Below are 18,478 nucleotides of genomic sequence, written 5' to 3'. Positions count from 1 at the left end.
GTGCTAAAACACGCAGTGCACAAAGAAAATGGGTGTGCCTTGTTATTGCACTATCCCTACATTTTTGATGTACAATAATCAGAAACCTGGGTTCTGTAATGCCATGCAGTTTTTTTCAGTGTTAGTGCATATGAATTTTCAGGTTAAAGGAGGTAATTTTTGAGGTAAAACAAGAAGCAATCTTTAAAAAATGTATTTATTTTAAATAAATGCTAATTGAATGCAGTGAAGAAGCTTATTTCCATAGTAGCTTAAATAGACACATAGGTAAATCATAAAAAAAATTGACAGTATGGTTTTTTGTAAAAAAAAAACTTCCTTGAAATGGTTCAGTGGATGAGAGTAATAAAAGCTAAATTACATTGAAAACAATAGAATAAACAAACCATCAAGTATGCTGGCCCCATGGAGAACACCATGTATCTACTACTACAATTAATAAAGTGATTTTAATTTTAATTAAATATATCCTAGGCTCTAAGGGAAAGAGAGCGAAACGACTATGTTTTTAAGTTCTTTTGAATTGGCAACAAATATTGCACAGATTGAAATCAGAATTTAATTTTGCTTAGATTTAGACTGTTAAAATTAATGTATTACCATCAGAATAACACAGCCATCTCCCCTTGTTTATGGTATTTATTATTATTATTATTACTTTTACACTGAAACCTTTTGCCACTTTTTTGAAATTCAAGTCATTCATAAAGCCTCACATACTGGTTAACATTTACACCTGAAAAATGTAAGTTTTAAAAAACTTGAAATACAACCATTTTTTGCACAGTGTTGTTAAAATGTGGTCTTCATCAAAATTTATTAAAAGTATTTCTTTTACTTACTGAAGAAAAGCTCTGGGAAAACTAAAATCTGACCTGCATTTTAAAAATGAGTTGGATCATGTCTACATGAGAAGGTCTATTTGTTTTAATTGTGTACTATATTTACATGTTCTTATGGAATAATTTGGTGGTTGTGTTTTAACACGAAAATCTAAGGGTGGGTGAAAAATTCTTGAAGAGTAACAATCTCTAGGACCCCCCTCCCTGTAAATCAAGAAAAGCTCTAATATTTTGACTACATTTTTTGCATATAAAAATATCTATAATTGGAGCCAACTTCCAGATGAAATAAATAACATTTGTTTTAATTGAAAAAGATAGCTAAAAACTTCCTGTGGATTATTGCAACAGTACAAGAATACAAGGTGCATTTATTTGTTAACAAAAACAAAAAGAAAAGAAAAAACTCTGTAAAACACATCGTGACAGGAAAAGCGGCTACAGAACATGGGCTGATGGTAGCCTTCGCCTTTTAGACAGTTACAAGTTAATATATCACAGTTGATGACTGCTATAAAGTGGCATTTTGCATCGCTAATGAACTTTTAAAGAGCTCCCCCTACCCAGAGAGCTATGGAAATTATGTATATGTGCGATAAAATGCTTCCTCCTTCAAGTATCACAATCTCGTGGTCACATAATCTTCTTGGGTGACTGTGTCATAGTCTATACTAGAGTCCTCGTCCTTTGCATGCTTCTCCTTTGGTATGATAGGAACCGTGTCCTCCACCACCACCTTCTCTGATGAGAACGCACACATTCTCTTGCCTACCTGCAATCCCAGGGTGTCCGTATTCCTTTCTCGGTGGTCTACTAAGACACATTGTTCACTGAGCCCCGGGATGCTCAAGTCACCCCGTGAAGCTAATCCTCCAGATTCCAGTGGGATATTTCTCTCCAGTGGTCCTTCAGCCCGTTGACGAGAAACCTCTTCTGAAACAGAGAAGATTTGGTTTGCATTTTGCTCGGCAGCGGTTTGTTTCGATCGTCTATGAAATAACCCGAAGTTTTTGATATCGGTTACAAAATTCATTTTTCTCTGCTTCTCTCGAGTGGGCTCCTGCACCACCAGGGCGGAGCCATTGCTTATGTTAAGTCTTTCCGAGGCGATCGCTGCAGATCGCGGGTGAATCAGCGTGGTTAAATCAAAAAGGCTGAAGTTCTTTTTCTTGGCCGTACTACTACCTTCGTTATCACTCTTTTCATCGGAGTCGGCTGAATTAGAAGACTCCTTCGCGGACTGCACTGTAGGCAGTTTGCTTCCTCTTAGTAAGCCCAGAACTTCGAAGCGGAAGCTAGATATGTCTTGCTTTAGTTCCTAAGAGAAATTGAAAATAAAAAAAGAGAGAGAGAGAAAGAAAGAAAGAAAAAGGAGGAATGAGTGTCTTCACCATTCCCAGGACGCACCATTTGCTCTATTTAAACATAGGTCTCACTTTTTCCCATTTTGCAGAGCAAGGATTCTGCTCTGCCCTGGCTGTATTTAGAACTGCCAGCTCTCTTCCTGAAACTGGGTCATTTTGATGCCTCCTAATTTCTCTGTTGGGAGTTCTGTAGTAACAAAAAGACTAACTAAGGGTAATGGAAAATATCAGAAAGAGATCTTTTCTGCTGCTGAATCGTTATGTTTATTGGGTTTCTTGGAACTACAATTTCAAAGGCTTCCTCTCCAGGTTAATTGTTGGTTTGCAATTTACCTCTCGTTTTCTCAGAAATGTATTTTTAAAGAATTCGTCTATTAGCTCATTTTGCTGATCAAAAGGCTTTTAGAACAAAACTAAATGGAGTCAAACCTTCCCAGAGTTGATAGTACTTTTTGTTCAGTTGCTTAAATTCTTTGGAGTTGATTTTACCCACATCTGGTACAATAAACTCAGCCTGTCAAGGATTTCAGAAAGGAAGCGTGTCTCAAATTTCCTCTTTTCTCTAATCTATCTAAACAGCTGAGTGTAAATCTTAACTTGATGGTGATCTTTTTGGTGGGTGACTTATTTCCGACTTCCAACTCATCTTTCAAACACTGCGAATCATTTAAGAAGTTGTGGGTTGCGAAGAACATTTTGCATCATAACCAATTTTCCACTTGTGCTTGACTTTTTGATATTTATCAATAACTTTAACTTGTCTGCTTATTGTTTTTCTCTGTTGTACCTGTTGTTTTCCTAACAAAGTTATTTTATATTCTTGACATAGACATTTATTTTGCACATCTCATCTATTTTTTCTTTCGATAGAGCCAATGAAAATAAACAAAGAAACAACTCAAGGAGAAAGACTTTAAAATTATAGGCAACTTCAGACTTGTAGGATTTCTGCTCTCAAAATTGTGCAGAGTGTACAGGTGTGTGATATTGTTGCTATTATGAGCTGTGAGTTAGGGGTGTTTCAAGTTTGTAAATCCATCTAAAATTAGAAAAAAAATGATTGCTCACTCAGTAGAGTGTTGCTGGGATCAGCAAATCTGACTACCACAAAGCAATAAGATTTTCTCAGCCTCTAAATAAGTTCCCTTTGACATTTTAGATTGTCTGTTTGAAAAAATATATTTTGGGAAGAAATTTCACTTCCCCCCCACCCCGATAATCCAATGGGGTTTTAATTAAAAAATTTAAAAAAAGAGTTTTGGCTAAACACATGGCTGTATTCTTAACACTGACACTAAATGCCTGATCTCATGCTTATAGGAGCTGCCTTTTGGGGATAAAGATGGAAATGTTTACCTTAAAGTTCTCTTCAGTCAGGCCTTCTTCAGTTTTAGCATCTCTGATCATTGCAGCAACGTATCGTTTCACCAGGTTCCTCATTACTTCCTGGGGTATTTAAAAACAATACGATTGAGATTCAATGCATAAATATGATTTCCCTAGTCAGTTTTGAAGAGGGGATGGTATTTTAATGTGAATTTCAAGAAAGAATGCAAGAGTGACTTACTTGATATTGGTGATGTCTTCTCAAATTATCAGCTGCTCGCCTCTGGAAAAGAAAGGGACCGTGTATTTTTAGTATAGTAACACATCTGTATTCTGGAAATAAGTTTATTATACCTAAAATTTTTCTTCCTCATTTTCCCAAAATGGGAATTTTGCTAGACAGTAAACAACAGTCAGTGAATTCAACAGTCAGTGAATGCATGAAACAGTCACATGAATGAAGAATATGAAAGAAATGAAATTGTGAAGAGATAGAGTCTGCATCTATAAATAATCCAATATATATATAGAATAAATTGACAATAATGGATATGTTGTGGTCTTAATATCAGGTGATATAGAACTATGTAATAAAACTTGATCCATATCCTAATTCATTTGAATTGTTAATGAGATAGCTGGGACATACAAAAGTAAATATAAAAAATAAAATAAACATGACTTGGCTAGAATTAAATAGCAGTATAACAATATAAAGGTCTTCATAAAAATCAGCAAAACAAGATTAGAAATTTTGCTATAGCACGCATCACATTATCAGGAAGTCATGGCTAAGTGATAAAGAACCCAGGACTAATTTCAATTAGAGTTATTTTAAAGAGGGCTGCTTTTAATTAGATGGTAGGATTTAACAAAAGATGAAAGAAATGGTTGTTTAAACAGGGTTGATAGATTTATCATTTTCCACAAAGAAATATGAGTCCCAACTGTTGTTTTGAAGAGATGAGAAGTATTTGGAAGCAGAGTTAGGGTTAGTATAGGGCTGTAATTTTGTAGTACAAATGGAAGGCAGATGGGGGGAGGGAGAGAAAGAGAGAGAGAGAGAGAGAGTGAAAGAGAGAGACAGACAGAGACAGACAGAGACAGACAGACAGAGAGACAGAGATACAGAGACAGAGACAGAGAGAAAAAGGAGAGGTATTTTGACTGAATGAATTCTTTATAAAATCAGTTTAATATGAAATCTCACCAAAATTATGTACTCAGATTTTATAAGCATTCTAACGTACTAGAAAAAAGATATAATAATCTCAATTCTATGCATTTGAAATTAATATCAGTATTGGTTGATAAGGAAGATAAACTCAACAAAAATAAGTCTAAATAAAATACAATGTTAGAAATAAGTTTGATAAATTTAGAGAAAGTAAAGCAAGACTATCTTCAATTTAGCCATTTTTATCTTGTTCCTTATTAAATAATTAATCATAGAGCAAAAAACTAATTTTTAGAATTTTACGTGTGTCAATCACTATGAAATAATATTTGAGAAAGATGAAACAAATCAAAATACAGTCTAGTTTTTCCTTTTATGGCAATGGGGGAAAATGGCTAACTTCCTCCCATCCTTTCTCCCTTCTTCTCCTTCTTCCTTCCTTTCTTTTCCCTTCCCCTCGCCTTTCCTTCTTTTCCTTTCTTTTTTTCCAGTGCTTGGCAAAGAAACCAGGCTTTCAAGTATGTAAAGAGTGTAGTTTATACCTCAGAGCTAGCCCACAAATAGCATTTGCATTGTCATAAGAATGATTATTAGTGACTTTTAATAATAAATGAGACACAGTTTAACTTCCTAAAAACCACTAATTATTTACTTTAAGTATAATTTAATTAAGATGCCATTGTTTATAATACTATTGAAGTTGTTTTACATTTAGAGAGTTACTGAACCAATCCTCTGCTTTCAAGATCCATCTATTACTATTCCACAGCCCCTTCCACTATATTTTGAACGCCATCCATTGACTTGAGTCTTCAGAAATAAATTTTACATTAGTTTATGCTATTCGTTAAAAGACTGGGAAACTTGAAAAAGGTAAAACATCCTGAAGCATTTAGTATGGGGAATTTTATGTCTGTGCCACCAGAGGGAGGTGTGTGACTCCTAGTGAGATGAAGCCCAGCTGAAATCTAACACAAATAAGACAACGCACTTCTACATGGAAAGAAAATCTTCCAGATTTCCCTAAATACAAATGCCATCAGTACACCAACTTCTTTCACACATTCACTATAAATATTATAGAGATCAATTTTCTATGAGTTACGTAGTAACATGGATTATTAGACTAGATGCCAAGAAAACATATTCAGATGAAGACAAAATACAAAAACAAACCACAAGAAGTGTTGTAAGAATGTTTGCGTACAAGGAAATAAATAACAACACTGGGCTGAAAAACATATCAACAAACAAATTAACATTAAAGAGGCTATCAGAAGAAGAGATATATAGTGACACCTTATAGAGAATTTGTATGGGTATTTATATCCCCATAGGAATGGTTCAGGCAACTGGCATGGGGAAGAGAGCAGCAGCTCTCACATACTGAGGAAGGAATAACTTTATGTTTAATCTTGATATTAAAACGAGTTTGTAATCAAAATTAGAAGCTTAGATGGCACCAAATATTCAGTGATTAGGATTTAACTTAGTCTAATGATAAAATTGGGCCAGAGCGGTAGCATAGCAGGTAGAGCATTTGCCTTCCACGTGGCCAACCCGGGTTCAATTCCTCCATCCCTCTTGGAGATCCCGCAAGCTACCGAGAGTATTCTGCCTGCATGGCAGAGCCTGGCAAGCTCCCCATGGTGTATTTGTGATGCCAAAAACAGTAACAAGTCTCACAATGGAAATGTTACTGGTGCCCGCTCGAGCAAATTGATGAACAAGGGGAGGACAGTGCTACAGTGATAATGATGAAATTAGATGAAATTTTTCGAGGGGAGAACAAGGCAGGGCAGTGTTTAGGACCTAATCCGGGCTCTGCATTCAGATGTCGCTCCTGGCGGGGCTCTGGGGAACATATGGGGTTCTGGTGTGGGAACCTCGGTTAGATGTACAAGGTAAGTGCTTTAACTGCTACTGCTATACTCTCTCTTTAACCCCACTCTTTGCTTTTTCTATCCATGAGAGTCAATCACAACAATCACAATCGACCTGTTGTTCATCGATTGCCTCGAGGAGGCCCCAGTAACGTCTCCTTCATCCTAGCCCTGATTTTTTTAAAAAGTGCCATATTCAAGGCTCTTTCAGGGTTAGGAGAATGAGACCCATCATTGTTACTGGTATTTGGCATACTGGGTACGCCACGGGGAGTTTGCCAGACTCTGCCGTGTGGGCAGGTTACATTTGGTAGCCTGCCAGTTTATCCAAAGTAAGAATAAGATAATAGAACGTTGTGCAGGGCCGCAAATGCAGCCGTGCGTTTCTGGAAGCTGGGTTTTATAGTCTCTGGGTCTTGGATGTTGATGGGATTACATGGGAGTCTACTAAGTAAATATTAAGTCATTTGGAATCATATGAAATATAATCTATGACTTTAATCCTCTTCTCTATCAGCTTTCTTGAAGGATCAGCATTCTCATACTAGACCCACATTTCTTTGAGTAAAAATCAACCAAAGAAAAATTGCTGGTGTATTCTGTATTAACTTCCCAGAGCTCTGGGATGTCTTTAAACAGAAATTTGTGGGACAACAAGTGTCAAGACAAAATCCTGGAAGAACATGACACTTCTGTGACTCAAGGTAGAATCATTTCTTTCCCCTTGGCTTCTGGTGTTAATTCTTGTGGTTCCTTGGTTTGTAGCTGCATAATTCCTATTTCTGTTCCTATCTTCACAGGAATTTTCCCATAGTCTGGAGTGATAGTACAGCTGGTAGGGCGTTTTCCTTGAACGTGGCTGACTCGGATTCGATTCCTCCATCCCTCTCCTCTCTCAAAGCCCGGCAAGCTACCAAGAGTATCCTGCCTGCACGGCAGAGCCTGGAAAGCTCCTCATGGTGTATTTGATATGTCAAAAACCGTAACCAAGTCCCACAATGGAGACATTACTGGTGCCCGCTCGAGCAAACCGATGATCAATGGGACAGTGCTACAGTAAAAGGTAAAGGTAAAGGCCCTCCCGTTGATCGTCGATTTGCTCGAGCGGGCCCAGTAACGTCTCCATTGGAGACTTTGTTGTTACTGTGTCTGGCATATCGAATACTCTTGGTAGCTTGCCAGGCTCTCCGAGAGGGGCGGAGGAATCGAACTCGGGCCGGCCATGTTGGCCGCGTGTAAGGCGAACGCCCTACCCGCTGTGCTATCGCTCCAGCCTAATTATATTTAATTGATATTTCTAAGATAGGTCACATTCTATCTATTGGAAATTGGGACCACACTATCTTCTTTTAGGAAAGACACAATTCAACTAATAATCAAAATACCTTTTTATCATAGTACAATAACTGCCCCCTCTCGGAGAGCCCGGCAAGCTACCGAGAGTATTCGATATGCCAGACACAGTAACAACAAAGTCTCCAATGGAGACGTTACTGGGCCCGCTTGGGCCTTTTTAATAATCTACTATATGCTACTTAATTATTAACATCATTAAGTAGCATATAGTAGAACTATCATCAACAATTTCTAACAGGTTTTCAAGATGTGTAGGTGGCATCAATTAAGTTTCAAAGGGATATACTATGACAGGAAATATATTACATCTTATAATCGGAATATACTGGAAATGGGAAATAATTTAGTTTTATAAAAATAATATAATGAAGGATATTTTATTAAAGGTATCTATGTGGACAATAAATAATTATGTTCAAGCCATGTACATGTTAAACATTGATAAATTAATCTGCAATGTCTAGGTGTTCAGTCTAATAAAAAATATTACATAGATTGGAGTTAATATGACAGATCTAAGCTAAGAATAAAGAATTTCTCAGTCAGCAAGCTCATGTCTACAACGTTACTGAAAATTTGTGGGGATTCAATTTGTAATAAAAAATTAAATGGTATTTAGGTACGCAATGAACTGCTGACAAACCAAGTGCCTTCTTTGATGTCTAGGAAAATGTTTGGCAGGTAGATGTATGCTTCAAGTCGCCTCGTTTTCTCTGTAGCTTACATAAGAAGACTAACATTGTGTGCAGAATGTTCTGTTCTGACAGGCAGGTGCCCCGGTGCCACAGTAACATAACTCTCAGGTTGCAGGTTTCTCCTGATTTTTTAGGACAAGACAATGGCAGTTTTTAGATCATAGAAGTAAGGGTAAAGGAAATGACCTTCTAGTGAGAAGTTCTGCCTCTGTGCAGTAACCAAATTTCAATAGAAGTGTCAGTTTGCTTTAGAGCAGCAAAGGTTTTGCAGCTGAAAAAGAAAGGGCTCTCGGGAATGAACTGTGACATTTTCTCACTATAACTCTCCAGTTCTCTCCATGTCCCCATGTGGAATGTCGGGTTCAGTTCTCAGAGTTGGTTTGTATAGCTGCAGTCAATTGTCAGTGCTGTTTTCTCTCATTTCCACTTGGGTTTCAGTCTGTCACTGATTTTTAAGCCCATAAATTATGCTTTTTATTCTTTGCTTTGTTCAGTGAATCCCTGAAGGGACTTGGCTGTTATGTTCTCCTTTTAAAAAAGGGGGTGGGTGGGTGGGGAGGAATGAAAGGGGCCATCATTCCAGGATGAGGTACATTTTAGAAAATTTAAATTTGCTCACAGTTGTAGCTACATACTGCTTTAAGCATGAATTTCAAAAAATGAGATTCATTGTTTTACAGCACTGTATTTAAGAGCATAGGTTCACACTTCTTCAAATGCATTATCAGCAAAGTTTAATAATTCCACCACAGTTGATTAGTCTCCCTCTACCCTTTGTATTCACCCTGACCCCTTCTGGTAAACTCAATTCTATTGTCAGACTCCATGGTGTTTTGTTGTTTGTTTTAAATGCATTTTAGGGAGCCAAGGCTGTGTGTGGGCCTGGGCTGTTTCCAAAACTTTGTGGGACCTGTGGGGTCCAGAGGAGATAGCCAGTTTCCAGCTGCAAAGACCTAAGTCAGAGACCTGGTGAGAGTGGCATCTGGAGCAGCGCAGTCGCAAGTTAATCTCCCTCTTCCTACCCCATAAGAACCATAAATTAACCTCTTATATGGAACTTTCACTAGTGCTGTCTGATTACCAAAACACATTAGGTCAATACTTCATTAACCCCTACCTCAATTAATACTGCACCAAAACCACAATAATAATGGTGAGTGTCCAATCCACACAGGTCACAATGGTAAAGAAATGCAGAAACCCACCAGGCTTAGTGAGTGAAGAAGCTAGCCCAGATGATGCAACGAGTAATAACGAGCTAGACAACCTCTGATAAGGAATTTAGAAGCGATCTATTATGGATGCATATGGAGTTAGAAGAAACAATGAAATGCACTGCCAATAAAATACATGAGGATTTGAGAGCAGAAATGATGAAAATCCAAATAAAATTATAAACAGACATGATAGATCTGAAAAACCTGGTAGGAGAAATGAAAAACTCAGTGAAAGGCCTCAGCATCAGAGTAACACCTGCTGAGGACAGAATCTGTGAGCTCTAAGATGAGGTGCAAAGAATCTCCGAACAATAGAAGAAAATGGAAAAGAGCCTCAAAATTAACCAACAGATGTCAAGAGAAAATAGGAATGAAGCTAAGAGGAATAACAAGAATCATTGGAGTTCCAGAGGAATAGAAGAAAACCTTATGAAGAAGAAACTGTCAAAGACATCATTCCTAAGATGTTCCCAGAGCAAAATGACACATGAGACCAGATTCAGGACGCTCGAAGGGTACCAGCTAGAAGAAATCCAAATAAAAATAGTCCAAGACACATCCTTATTAGAATGATGAAAACCATAAACAGAGATAAAATTCTGAAAGTCACAAGATCAAAGAAAGAAATTTCCTATAAAGGAGCATCCTTTATAAGATTTACAACCGACAAATCTGATGAAACCCTCAGGGCCTGAAAACAGTGGTGGGACATAGTGAAAAAACTCAATGAAATAAATACCTCACCAAAAATACTTTACCCAACTAGACCTTCATTTATATCAGAAGGACCAACACACAGTTTCAAAGACAAACAGTAACTTAGGAACTTCATACACTCAAAACCATGGTTACAAGAACAACAAAACAGGCCACTTTAAAACAAGAAAAGCCCTCCCAAATACATCAAACTTTGATATAAACATGGGACAAAGACCCTATAACAATAATCTCTCTGAACATCAATAGGTTAAACACACAAATTGAAAGACACAGAGTTGCAGGATGGGTCAGAAAATTGAACTCAACATTCTGCTGCCTGCAAAAAATCTGAACAGTCAGAGCAAACACAGATTCAAAGTCAAAGGCTAGAAAACGATTCTATAGACAAATAACTCCCTCAAAAAAGCTGGGGTGACCATTCTGGTATCAGACCACATTGATTTCAGACTGAAGAAGGTCACAAGAGAGAGTGAAGGTAATTTATTTTTGATCCAGGGATCAGTATATCAGGAAGAACTTACACTGTTAAATGTATATGCACCTAATGAGGTAACAGTAAAATACTTAAAACAACCACTCAGAGACTTGAAGAAGACATCAATAGTAACACAATACTAGTGGGATCTTTCAAGACCACTTTATCACCTCTTGATAGATCAACCAGACTCAAGCTTAGCAAGACATATTTTATCTGGGGGGAAGAAATGGAAGAAAGGGGCTTAGTAGATATATACAGGATACTTTATCCTCAAAATGCTGAATAAACATTCTTCTCAAGTGTGCATGGGACATTCTCCAAGATAGACCACATGCTGGGCCACAAAACATACCTCTATAAAATTAAGAAAATAGATGTTGTATCAATATTTTCAGACCATAATGCATTGAAAATAGAAGTGAACCCCCCACACACAAACAGAAAAATCAAATCAAACCTGGAAATTAAACAGCTCACTACTGAACATCGAATGGCTTAGAAAGGAAAACAAAGAGGAAATCAAATGATTCCTGGAAACAAATGAGAATGAAGACACAAGTTAACAGAACTTATGGGACAAGGCAAAAACTACATTAAGAGGAAAGTTTATAATTCTACAAGCATTTCTTAGGAAGGAAGAGCAAGTCCACATAAGTAATCTAACCTAACAGCTTACGATCGTGGAGAATGACCTATAAAAGGAGCCCAACCCAGGCAGGAGGAAGGAAATAATTAAACTTATAGCAGATGAACAAGACAGAAGCCCCAAAACAATCCAAAAGATTATTGAAACCAAGAGCAGGTTCTTTGAGACAATAAACAAGATCTATAAACCTCTAGCAAGACTCACAAAGAAAGGGAGAGAGAAAACCCTAATAAACAGAATCAGAAACAAAAAGGGGGACATCACAACAGAAACTACAGGAATTCAAAGAATCCTCAGAGATTATTTTGAGAATCTTTATGGCATGAAACAAGAAAATCTGGACGAAATGTATAAATTCCCCAAAGCACCATACAGATTTAATGCAATTCCTATAAGGATACTCATGACATTCTTCAAAGTAATAGGCAAAACACACCTGAAATTCATATGAAACAATAAATCCTCACAAATAGCTAAATCTATCCTTAGGAAAAAGAAGTTGCACCAGCAGGATATATTCCCAGAAGTAGTATTGCTGGGACAACTTCAAACTGTACTTCAAAGCAGTAGTAATTAAAACAGCATGGTTACTGGACTAGAAATAGACCTGCAGACCAATGGAACAGAGTTGATTATTCTGTTACAGACTCTCAAATATATTATAACTTAATCTTTGATAAAGGAGTGAGAAATGTGAAGTGGAACAAGGAAATCCTCTTCAACAAGTGGTGTTAGAAAAACTGGGACAGCTACCTGCAAAAAATATGGACTCTGACGTCTGTCTAACTCCAGGTACAAAAGTCAGATTAAAGTGGATTAAAGGTCTCAATATCAGATATGCATCCATAAGATACATGGAGGAAAATGTAGGCAAAACTCTTCATGACATTGAAGCTAAAGCATCTTTAAGAATGAAATACCACTGACCATGCAAGTGGAAACAAACATAAAGAAATGGGACTACATTAAACTAAGAAGCTTCTGCACATCAAAGGAAACAGTGACCAAAATACAGAGAGAGTCCACAAAATGGGAAAGAATTTTTATCCAATAATAATGACGAGGGGTTAACATCGAGGATATACAAGACACTCATGGGGCTGGAGCAAAATAGCACAGTGGGTAGGGCGTTTGCTTTGCACTCAGCCTACCTGGGTTCGATTCCCAGCATCCAATATGGTCCCCTGAGCACCACGAGGGGTAATTCCTGAGTGCAGAGCTAGGAGTAACCCTTGCGCATTGCCAGGTGTGAACCAAAAAGCAAAAAAAAAAAATAAATAAAAATAAAAAAAAATAAAACAAGCAACAACAGAAAAAGACACTCATATAACTGTACAAGAAAAAAAGCCCTCCAAACCCATCAAAAAATGGGGAAAAGAAATGAACAGAAGCTTCCTCAAAAAACAAAAATACAAATTGCCAAAAAGCACAGGAAAAATGTTCTACATTGTTAATCATCAGTGAGATGCAAATCAAAACAACTATGAGATATCATCTCACACCACAGAGACTGGCACACATCAAAAAGAACAAGAGGGGCTAGAGTGATAGCACAGCGGGTAGGGCATTTGTCTTGCATGCAGCCAACCCAGGTTTGATTCCCAGCATCCCATATGGGACCCTGAGCACCACCAGGAGTAATTTCTGAGTGCAGAGCCAGGAGTAACCCCTGTTCAATGCTGGGTGTGATCCAAAAAGAAAAAAAAAGAAAAAAAAAGAGCAAGATCAACTGAGATCCTATGCTCATATTCCTCCCTGTATCCAGCGACTCAGTAGTGACACCCATGAGTGCCAGATAATCTCGTCATCGTACACCATCCAGATCGCATGTCCTTTTCTCCTGGAAAGGAGCATAACATGATGATCATCTTAACTATGCCCCTGGACCACTGGACCAGGCTGTTTCACTCAGAGTGCCCCAAAGGGTGTTGCGTGAGACCCCCCTCCCTTTCCCCAAGGGACCCAGCCAGCACATCAGGCGAAAACCTCCAGAACTCAACTGCCACCATGCTCATGGCCACTCTTCACACACTTGTGCCGAGCCTCACCCATGAGTGAACCTTTTCCTGGACCATGCAACAATTCATAGGACATAGCCTACTCATAGACTGAGAGTACTGCACCACTTTTTATGGGATTCAAAGTAGGAGACAACTAACCTTAGAGGGAAATATTATATTATTTCAGTTTTGCTTTGGGTCAGGAAATGGAGTACGGGATAGAAACACTTGATATATGGTGGTGGGAGGTGTATGGCGATGGGACTCGTGTTTGAATATTAAAAGTAATCAAATATTGTTAACTACTTTATCACTTAATCACTTAATCACTTAACTTCCCGTTAGTCGTCGATTTGCTCGAGCGGGCGCCAGTAACGTCTCCATTTGTCCCTGTCGCGTGCTAGTGTAGCCCAATGGCATCTCTTCGCTCCGGGAACATGGAGGGCCTCAAACCGATCGTTCATGACCTTGACAAAGAAGTCTGACCATCTGGTAGGTGGGCGGCCACGCGGTCTCTTGACATCCCGTGGAATCCAATCAGTAACAGCTCTAGTCCAACGGTCGTCTTTAAATCTCATTACGTGACCAGCCCATCTGATTTTCGACACCTTGGCAAATGAGACAGCGTCCCTGATCCTTGATCGTCGACGGATGTCAGAGCTCCGGATTCGTTCTCTCATTTGAGTGAAACGTGATATTCCAAGCATAGCTCTTTCTATTCTTCTTTGGGAGACCTGAATGGCGTTCTCATCTTGTTTGCGTAGGGCCCAGGTCTCTGAGGCATATGTTAATGCAGGAAGAACAGTGGAATCAAAGAGATGTGCCCGGAGCCGGAGGTTCTTCGTCCTCTTAGCTATTTCTTCGACGTTCTTGAAGGCGTTCCAAGCCGCTCTCTTCCTCCTGCGCAGCTTGGGTGCCAGGTCATTTCTCATGTTGACCTCTCGACCTAGGTACACATAGCTGTTGCATTCGGAGATGGTCGTTCCATTGAGAGCGAATGGGGCGTCAGGAACAAGGCTGTTTCTCATAAACATTGTCTTCGTAAGATTCAGCTGTAGTCCTACCTTTCCACACTCACGGTCAAAGTCGGCCAGCATTTGTGCCGCTTGGCTGATGTTTGGTGTTATTAAAACAATGTCATCAGCAAAGCGGAGGTGGTGTAGTTGCCGACCATCTATCTTCACTCCCATTCCTTCCCATTCCAGTCGTCGCATGATGTTCTCGAGGGTGGCACTGAAGAGTTTTGGTGAAATGGTATCACCCTGCCGCACCCCTCTCTTGACATCAACGATCACTTCTTTGTAGAATGGTGAGATCCTGGTAGTGAATCCGCAATACAGCTCACGGAGGATCCTGATGTATTGGGCTTGAATGCCCTGATTGGCTAGGGCTTCAATGACCGCTTCCGTCTCAACAGAATCAAAGGCCTTCTTTAAATCAATGAACGTTAAGCAGAGCGGCATCTTGAACTCCCGAGAAACCTCAATGAGTTTGGTTATCGTGTGGATATGGTCGATGGTGCTGAATCCTTTGCGGAACCCTGCTTGCTCACATGGTTGTCCTTCATCTAGTGTTCTGCCAATCCTATTCAGGATGACTCGAGTGAACAACTTGTAGATGACAGACAATAGGCAGATCGGGCGATAGTTGCCAATGTCATGGATGTCTCCCTTCTTGAACAGTAGTACGGTCCTGCTGGTTTTCCATTGAGATGGAACCTTGCATTCAGACAGGTAGCGAGTGAAGAGCCGAGCCAGTGTATTTATGAGTACTGACGGCAGGTTCTTCAGGTGTTCAGGTCTGACCTTGTCTGGGCCGGGTGCTGTTTGCTTCTTTACTGACGAAATGGCGTGTCGGATTTCGGAAGGGAGAACGTTGGGAACGACATACCCATCCTGTGGAATTTGGTATGTCGGCAAGTGGACATGGCTATCGAAGAGATTTGAGTAGAACAACCCGAATCGGACGTTTACATTTGAATAGATGTGGCTCACTGCCTGCAGTTTCTATCTTCGTTGTCTACGCACCAACATCTCATTATGATGAAAGAGAAATCGAGAAGTTCTACATGGAGCTAGAGAAGTTCTATAAAGAAGACCACACCTTCTACAAGATCATTGTGGGTGATTTTAATGCCAAGATAGGACCGAGAAGATCAGCTGAAGAACTTCACATCGGAACCCATGGCCTAGAATGGAACGAACAGGGTGAGAGACTGTCTGAGTTCATCATGTCGACCAAGACCATTCATGGTAACTCACAGTTCCAGAAGGCAGAATCTAAACGATGGACATGGGAGTCTCCCGGTGGACGATTCCACAATGAAATAGACCACATCATATTCAATCGACGGTTTTGCCTGACTGATGTCGCTGTTGTCCCAAAATTTCGAACGGGATCGGACCACCGTCTCCTTCGTGCAAAATTCTACTTCACAGAGCGAGGAGAAAGGGCTGCAAAGTTCAAAAAGAGAACTCCCAGAACGACCACCAACTGGGAACTCTTTGGTACTATTGCGGCAACATGGGAAGATGCCATTGTTGACAACATTGACGAGGAATACGATCGACTGGTTCAGCACCTCCATGAATGTGCGAGGAACGCCAAGAGAGAGATAGCCACAAAAAGTCGCCTATCTTCGAAAACTCTTGAGCTAATTCGCCAGCGTGGTTTGGCGCATGCCTCAGGCAACCGCAAGCTAACGTCCGAGCTTGCAAAGCAGTGCAGAGATGCGATCAAGGAAGACCTCAAAGAGAGAAGAGCAGAAGTACTGGTAGATGCGGCAGAAGCCGGGAAAAGTATTCGTAAGGCCCGCCTGTCCTTCGCCAACTATAAGACCAAGATGACTGCCCTCCGACGTCCTGATGGATCCATCACATCCTCCAGAACGGCAATGGAGAAGATTATCCATGACTTCTACTCAAACTACTTTATAAGATAGAATTTTTTTTTTAAAAAAAGAACAAGAACAACCAGTGCTGGTACAGATGTGGGGAGAAAGGAACTCTCTTTCATTGTTGGTGGGAATGCTGACTGGTCCAGCATTTTTGGAAAACAATATGGGCATTCCTTCAAAAAATAGAAATTGAGATTCCATCTGACCCAGCACTACCACTTCTAGGAATATATCCTGATGGTACTAAAAACGCACAGTAGAAATGCCATCTGCACCTATATGTTCATTGTAGCACTGTTCACAATAGTCAGAATCTGGAAATAACCTGAGTGGCCAAGAATAGACGACTGGTTAAAGAAACTTTGGTACATCTATCCAGTGGAATACTTAATGCGGCTGTGAGAAAAGATGAAGTCATGAAATTTGCTTATAAGTGGGTGGTCATGGAGAGTATCATGCTAAGTTAAATGAGTCATAAAGAGAGGGACAAACATGGAAGGACTGCTCTCATTTGTGGAATATAAAATAACATGAGAGAGACTAACACTCAAGGACAGTAGAGACAAGGGAGGGAAGATTGCTCCATGGTTGGAAGCCTGCCTCATGAGCAGGGGGAGAAGGCAGCTGGAATAGAGAAGTGATCACTAAGTCAATGATGGTTGGATTGATTGTTTGGGATTGGAGATGTGTGCTGGAAATAGATAAAGGACCAAACGTGATAGCTTCTCAGTATCTGTACTGCGAACCATAATTCTCAGATGCAGAGAAAGAGAGTATGAGGGAAATTGTCTACCATAGAGGCAGGAGAGGGTTGGGATGGCAGGGGATACTGGGTACATTGGTGGTGAAAAATGTGCACTGGTGGATTGCTTGGTGTTCTATCATTGAAACTCAAACATGAAAGCTTTGTAATTGTACCTCATAGTGATTCAATTAGAAAATGAAAATAAATGCAGTCCTAGCATAAAAATTTAACAGTATAAAGTACTGAAAATTTCCTTGAGAAACCAACATTCAGAACTAAGTATGCTGTGGAAAGGTGCCTCCTATCTCCGAAGCTTTTGGGGGTTTGTTGAATAAAAACTACCTTCAGTCAGGTTAGTGGGAGGAAAAGGCAAATACAATATATAAATGTTCACAAATTCTACCCTGAGGGCTTATATTCTAAAACAAGGAATGAGATAGGGTCTGGGGTGTTAAGAAAAGTGAAGAAGATGGGGCTGGAGTGATAGTACAGTGGGTAGGGCATTTGCCTTGCATGTGGCCGAGTTCGATCCCCGGCATCCCATATGGTCTCCCCAGCACTGTCAGGAGTAATTCCTGAATGCAGAGCCAGGAGTAACCCCTGGGCATTGTTGGGTGTGACCCAACAAGCAAAAGATGATAGTAATAATAATAATAAAAGTGAAGATGATTTCACACAAGTAATGAACAAATGGCTTCATTAACTTGGCAAATAAAGCTGGATTTTAAAGATAGAAAGGACATTACTATCAATAATACTATGCCTAGATATTACCTTCAAAATTCATTCTTCCAAAGATAGTTATCAGTTTCCCTTACCATTTAGACAGTCTTGGCTAACACAAACCCAGATGTCATTGACATGTATGGGGGTATCTTTAGATATCTCAGAAAATTCTCATTTGAGCTTTTTTGGGGTAAACTGAATGGTCTCATTTTTGAAGGACAGATAAATATACCACTCCAGAATGTACCTGTAGCATAAGAATTATTTTAAGCTGGTTATTTTTAAAGAAATAGCAGACTCTGAATAAGAAAAAAAAACGTAGCAGAAGTTACCCTTTTGTAACAGACATTTATATTTCTCAGGGAAATCTCTATTTGTAAGGTTGTCTCTTTTGTTGGTATCAGGAA

General features: G+C 39.4%; 1 protein-coding gene across 8 annotated transcripts in view; it reads right to left on the bottom strand.

Moving 5' to 3' along the window:
* Positions 1-1,043: 1,043 nt before the first annotated feature.
* Positions 1,044-18,478, bottom strand: part of TRPC4 (transient receptor potential cation channel subfamily C member 4) — a 242,286-nt gene continuing 224,851 nt past the window's right edge. For 4 of the 8 annotated variants that reach the window (XM_056125957.1, XM_056125958.1, XM_056125956.1 and 1 more), the window contains exons 9-11: positions 3,774-3,815; positions 3,563-3,652; positions 1,044-2,160 (exon numbers count right to left, since the gene is read on the bottom strand). In XM_056125957.1, the coding sequence (XP_055981932.1) occupies positions 1,462-2,160; positions 3,563-3,652; positions 3,774-3,815 (831 nt within the window). In that variant the 3' untranslated portion in view covers positions 1,044-1,461. The remainder of the gene's footprint in view (positions 2,161-3,562; positions 3,653-3,773; positions 3,816-18,478) is intronic. The other 4 variants (XM_056125960.1, XM_056125962.1, XM_056125961.1 and 1 more) reach the window with 2 other exon arrangements.

Source organism: Sorex fumeus, unplaced genomic scaffold (assembly GCF_029834395.1).
Source record: "Sorex fumeus unplaced genomic scaffold, SorFum_2.1 ptg000061l, whole genome shotgun sequence".
Lineage (NCBI taxonomy): Eukaryota > Metazoa > Chordata > Mammalia > Eulipotyphla > Soricidae > Sorex > Sorex fumeus.
This window is presented reverse-complemented; position numbering and strand designations above follow the sequence as displayed.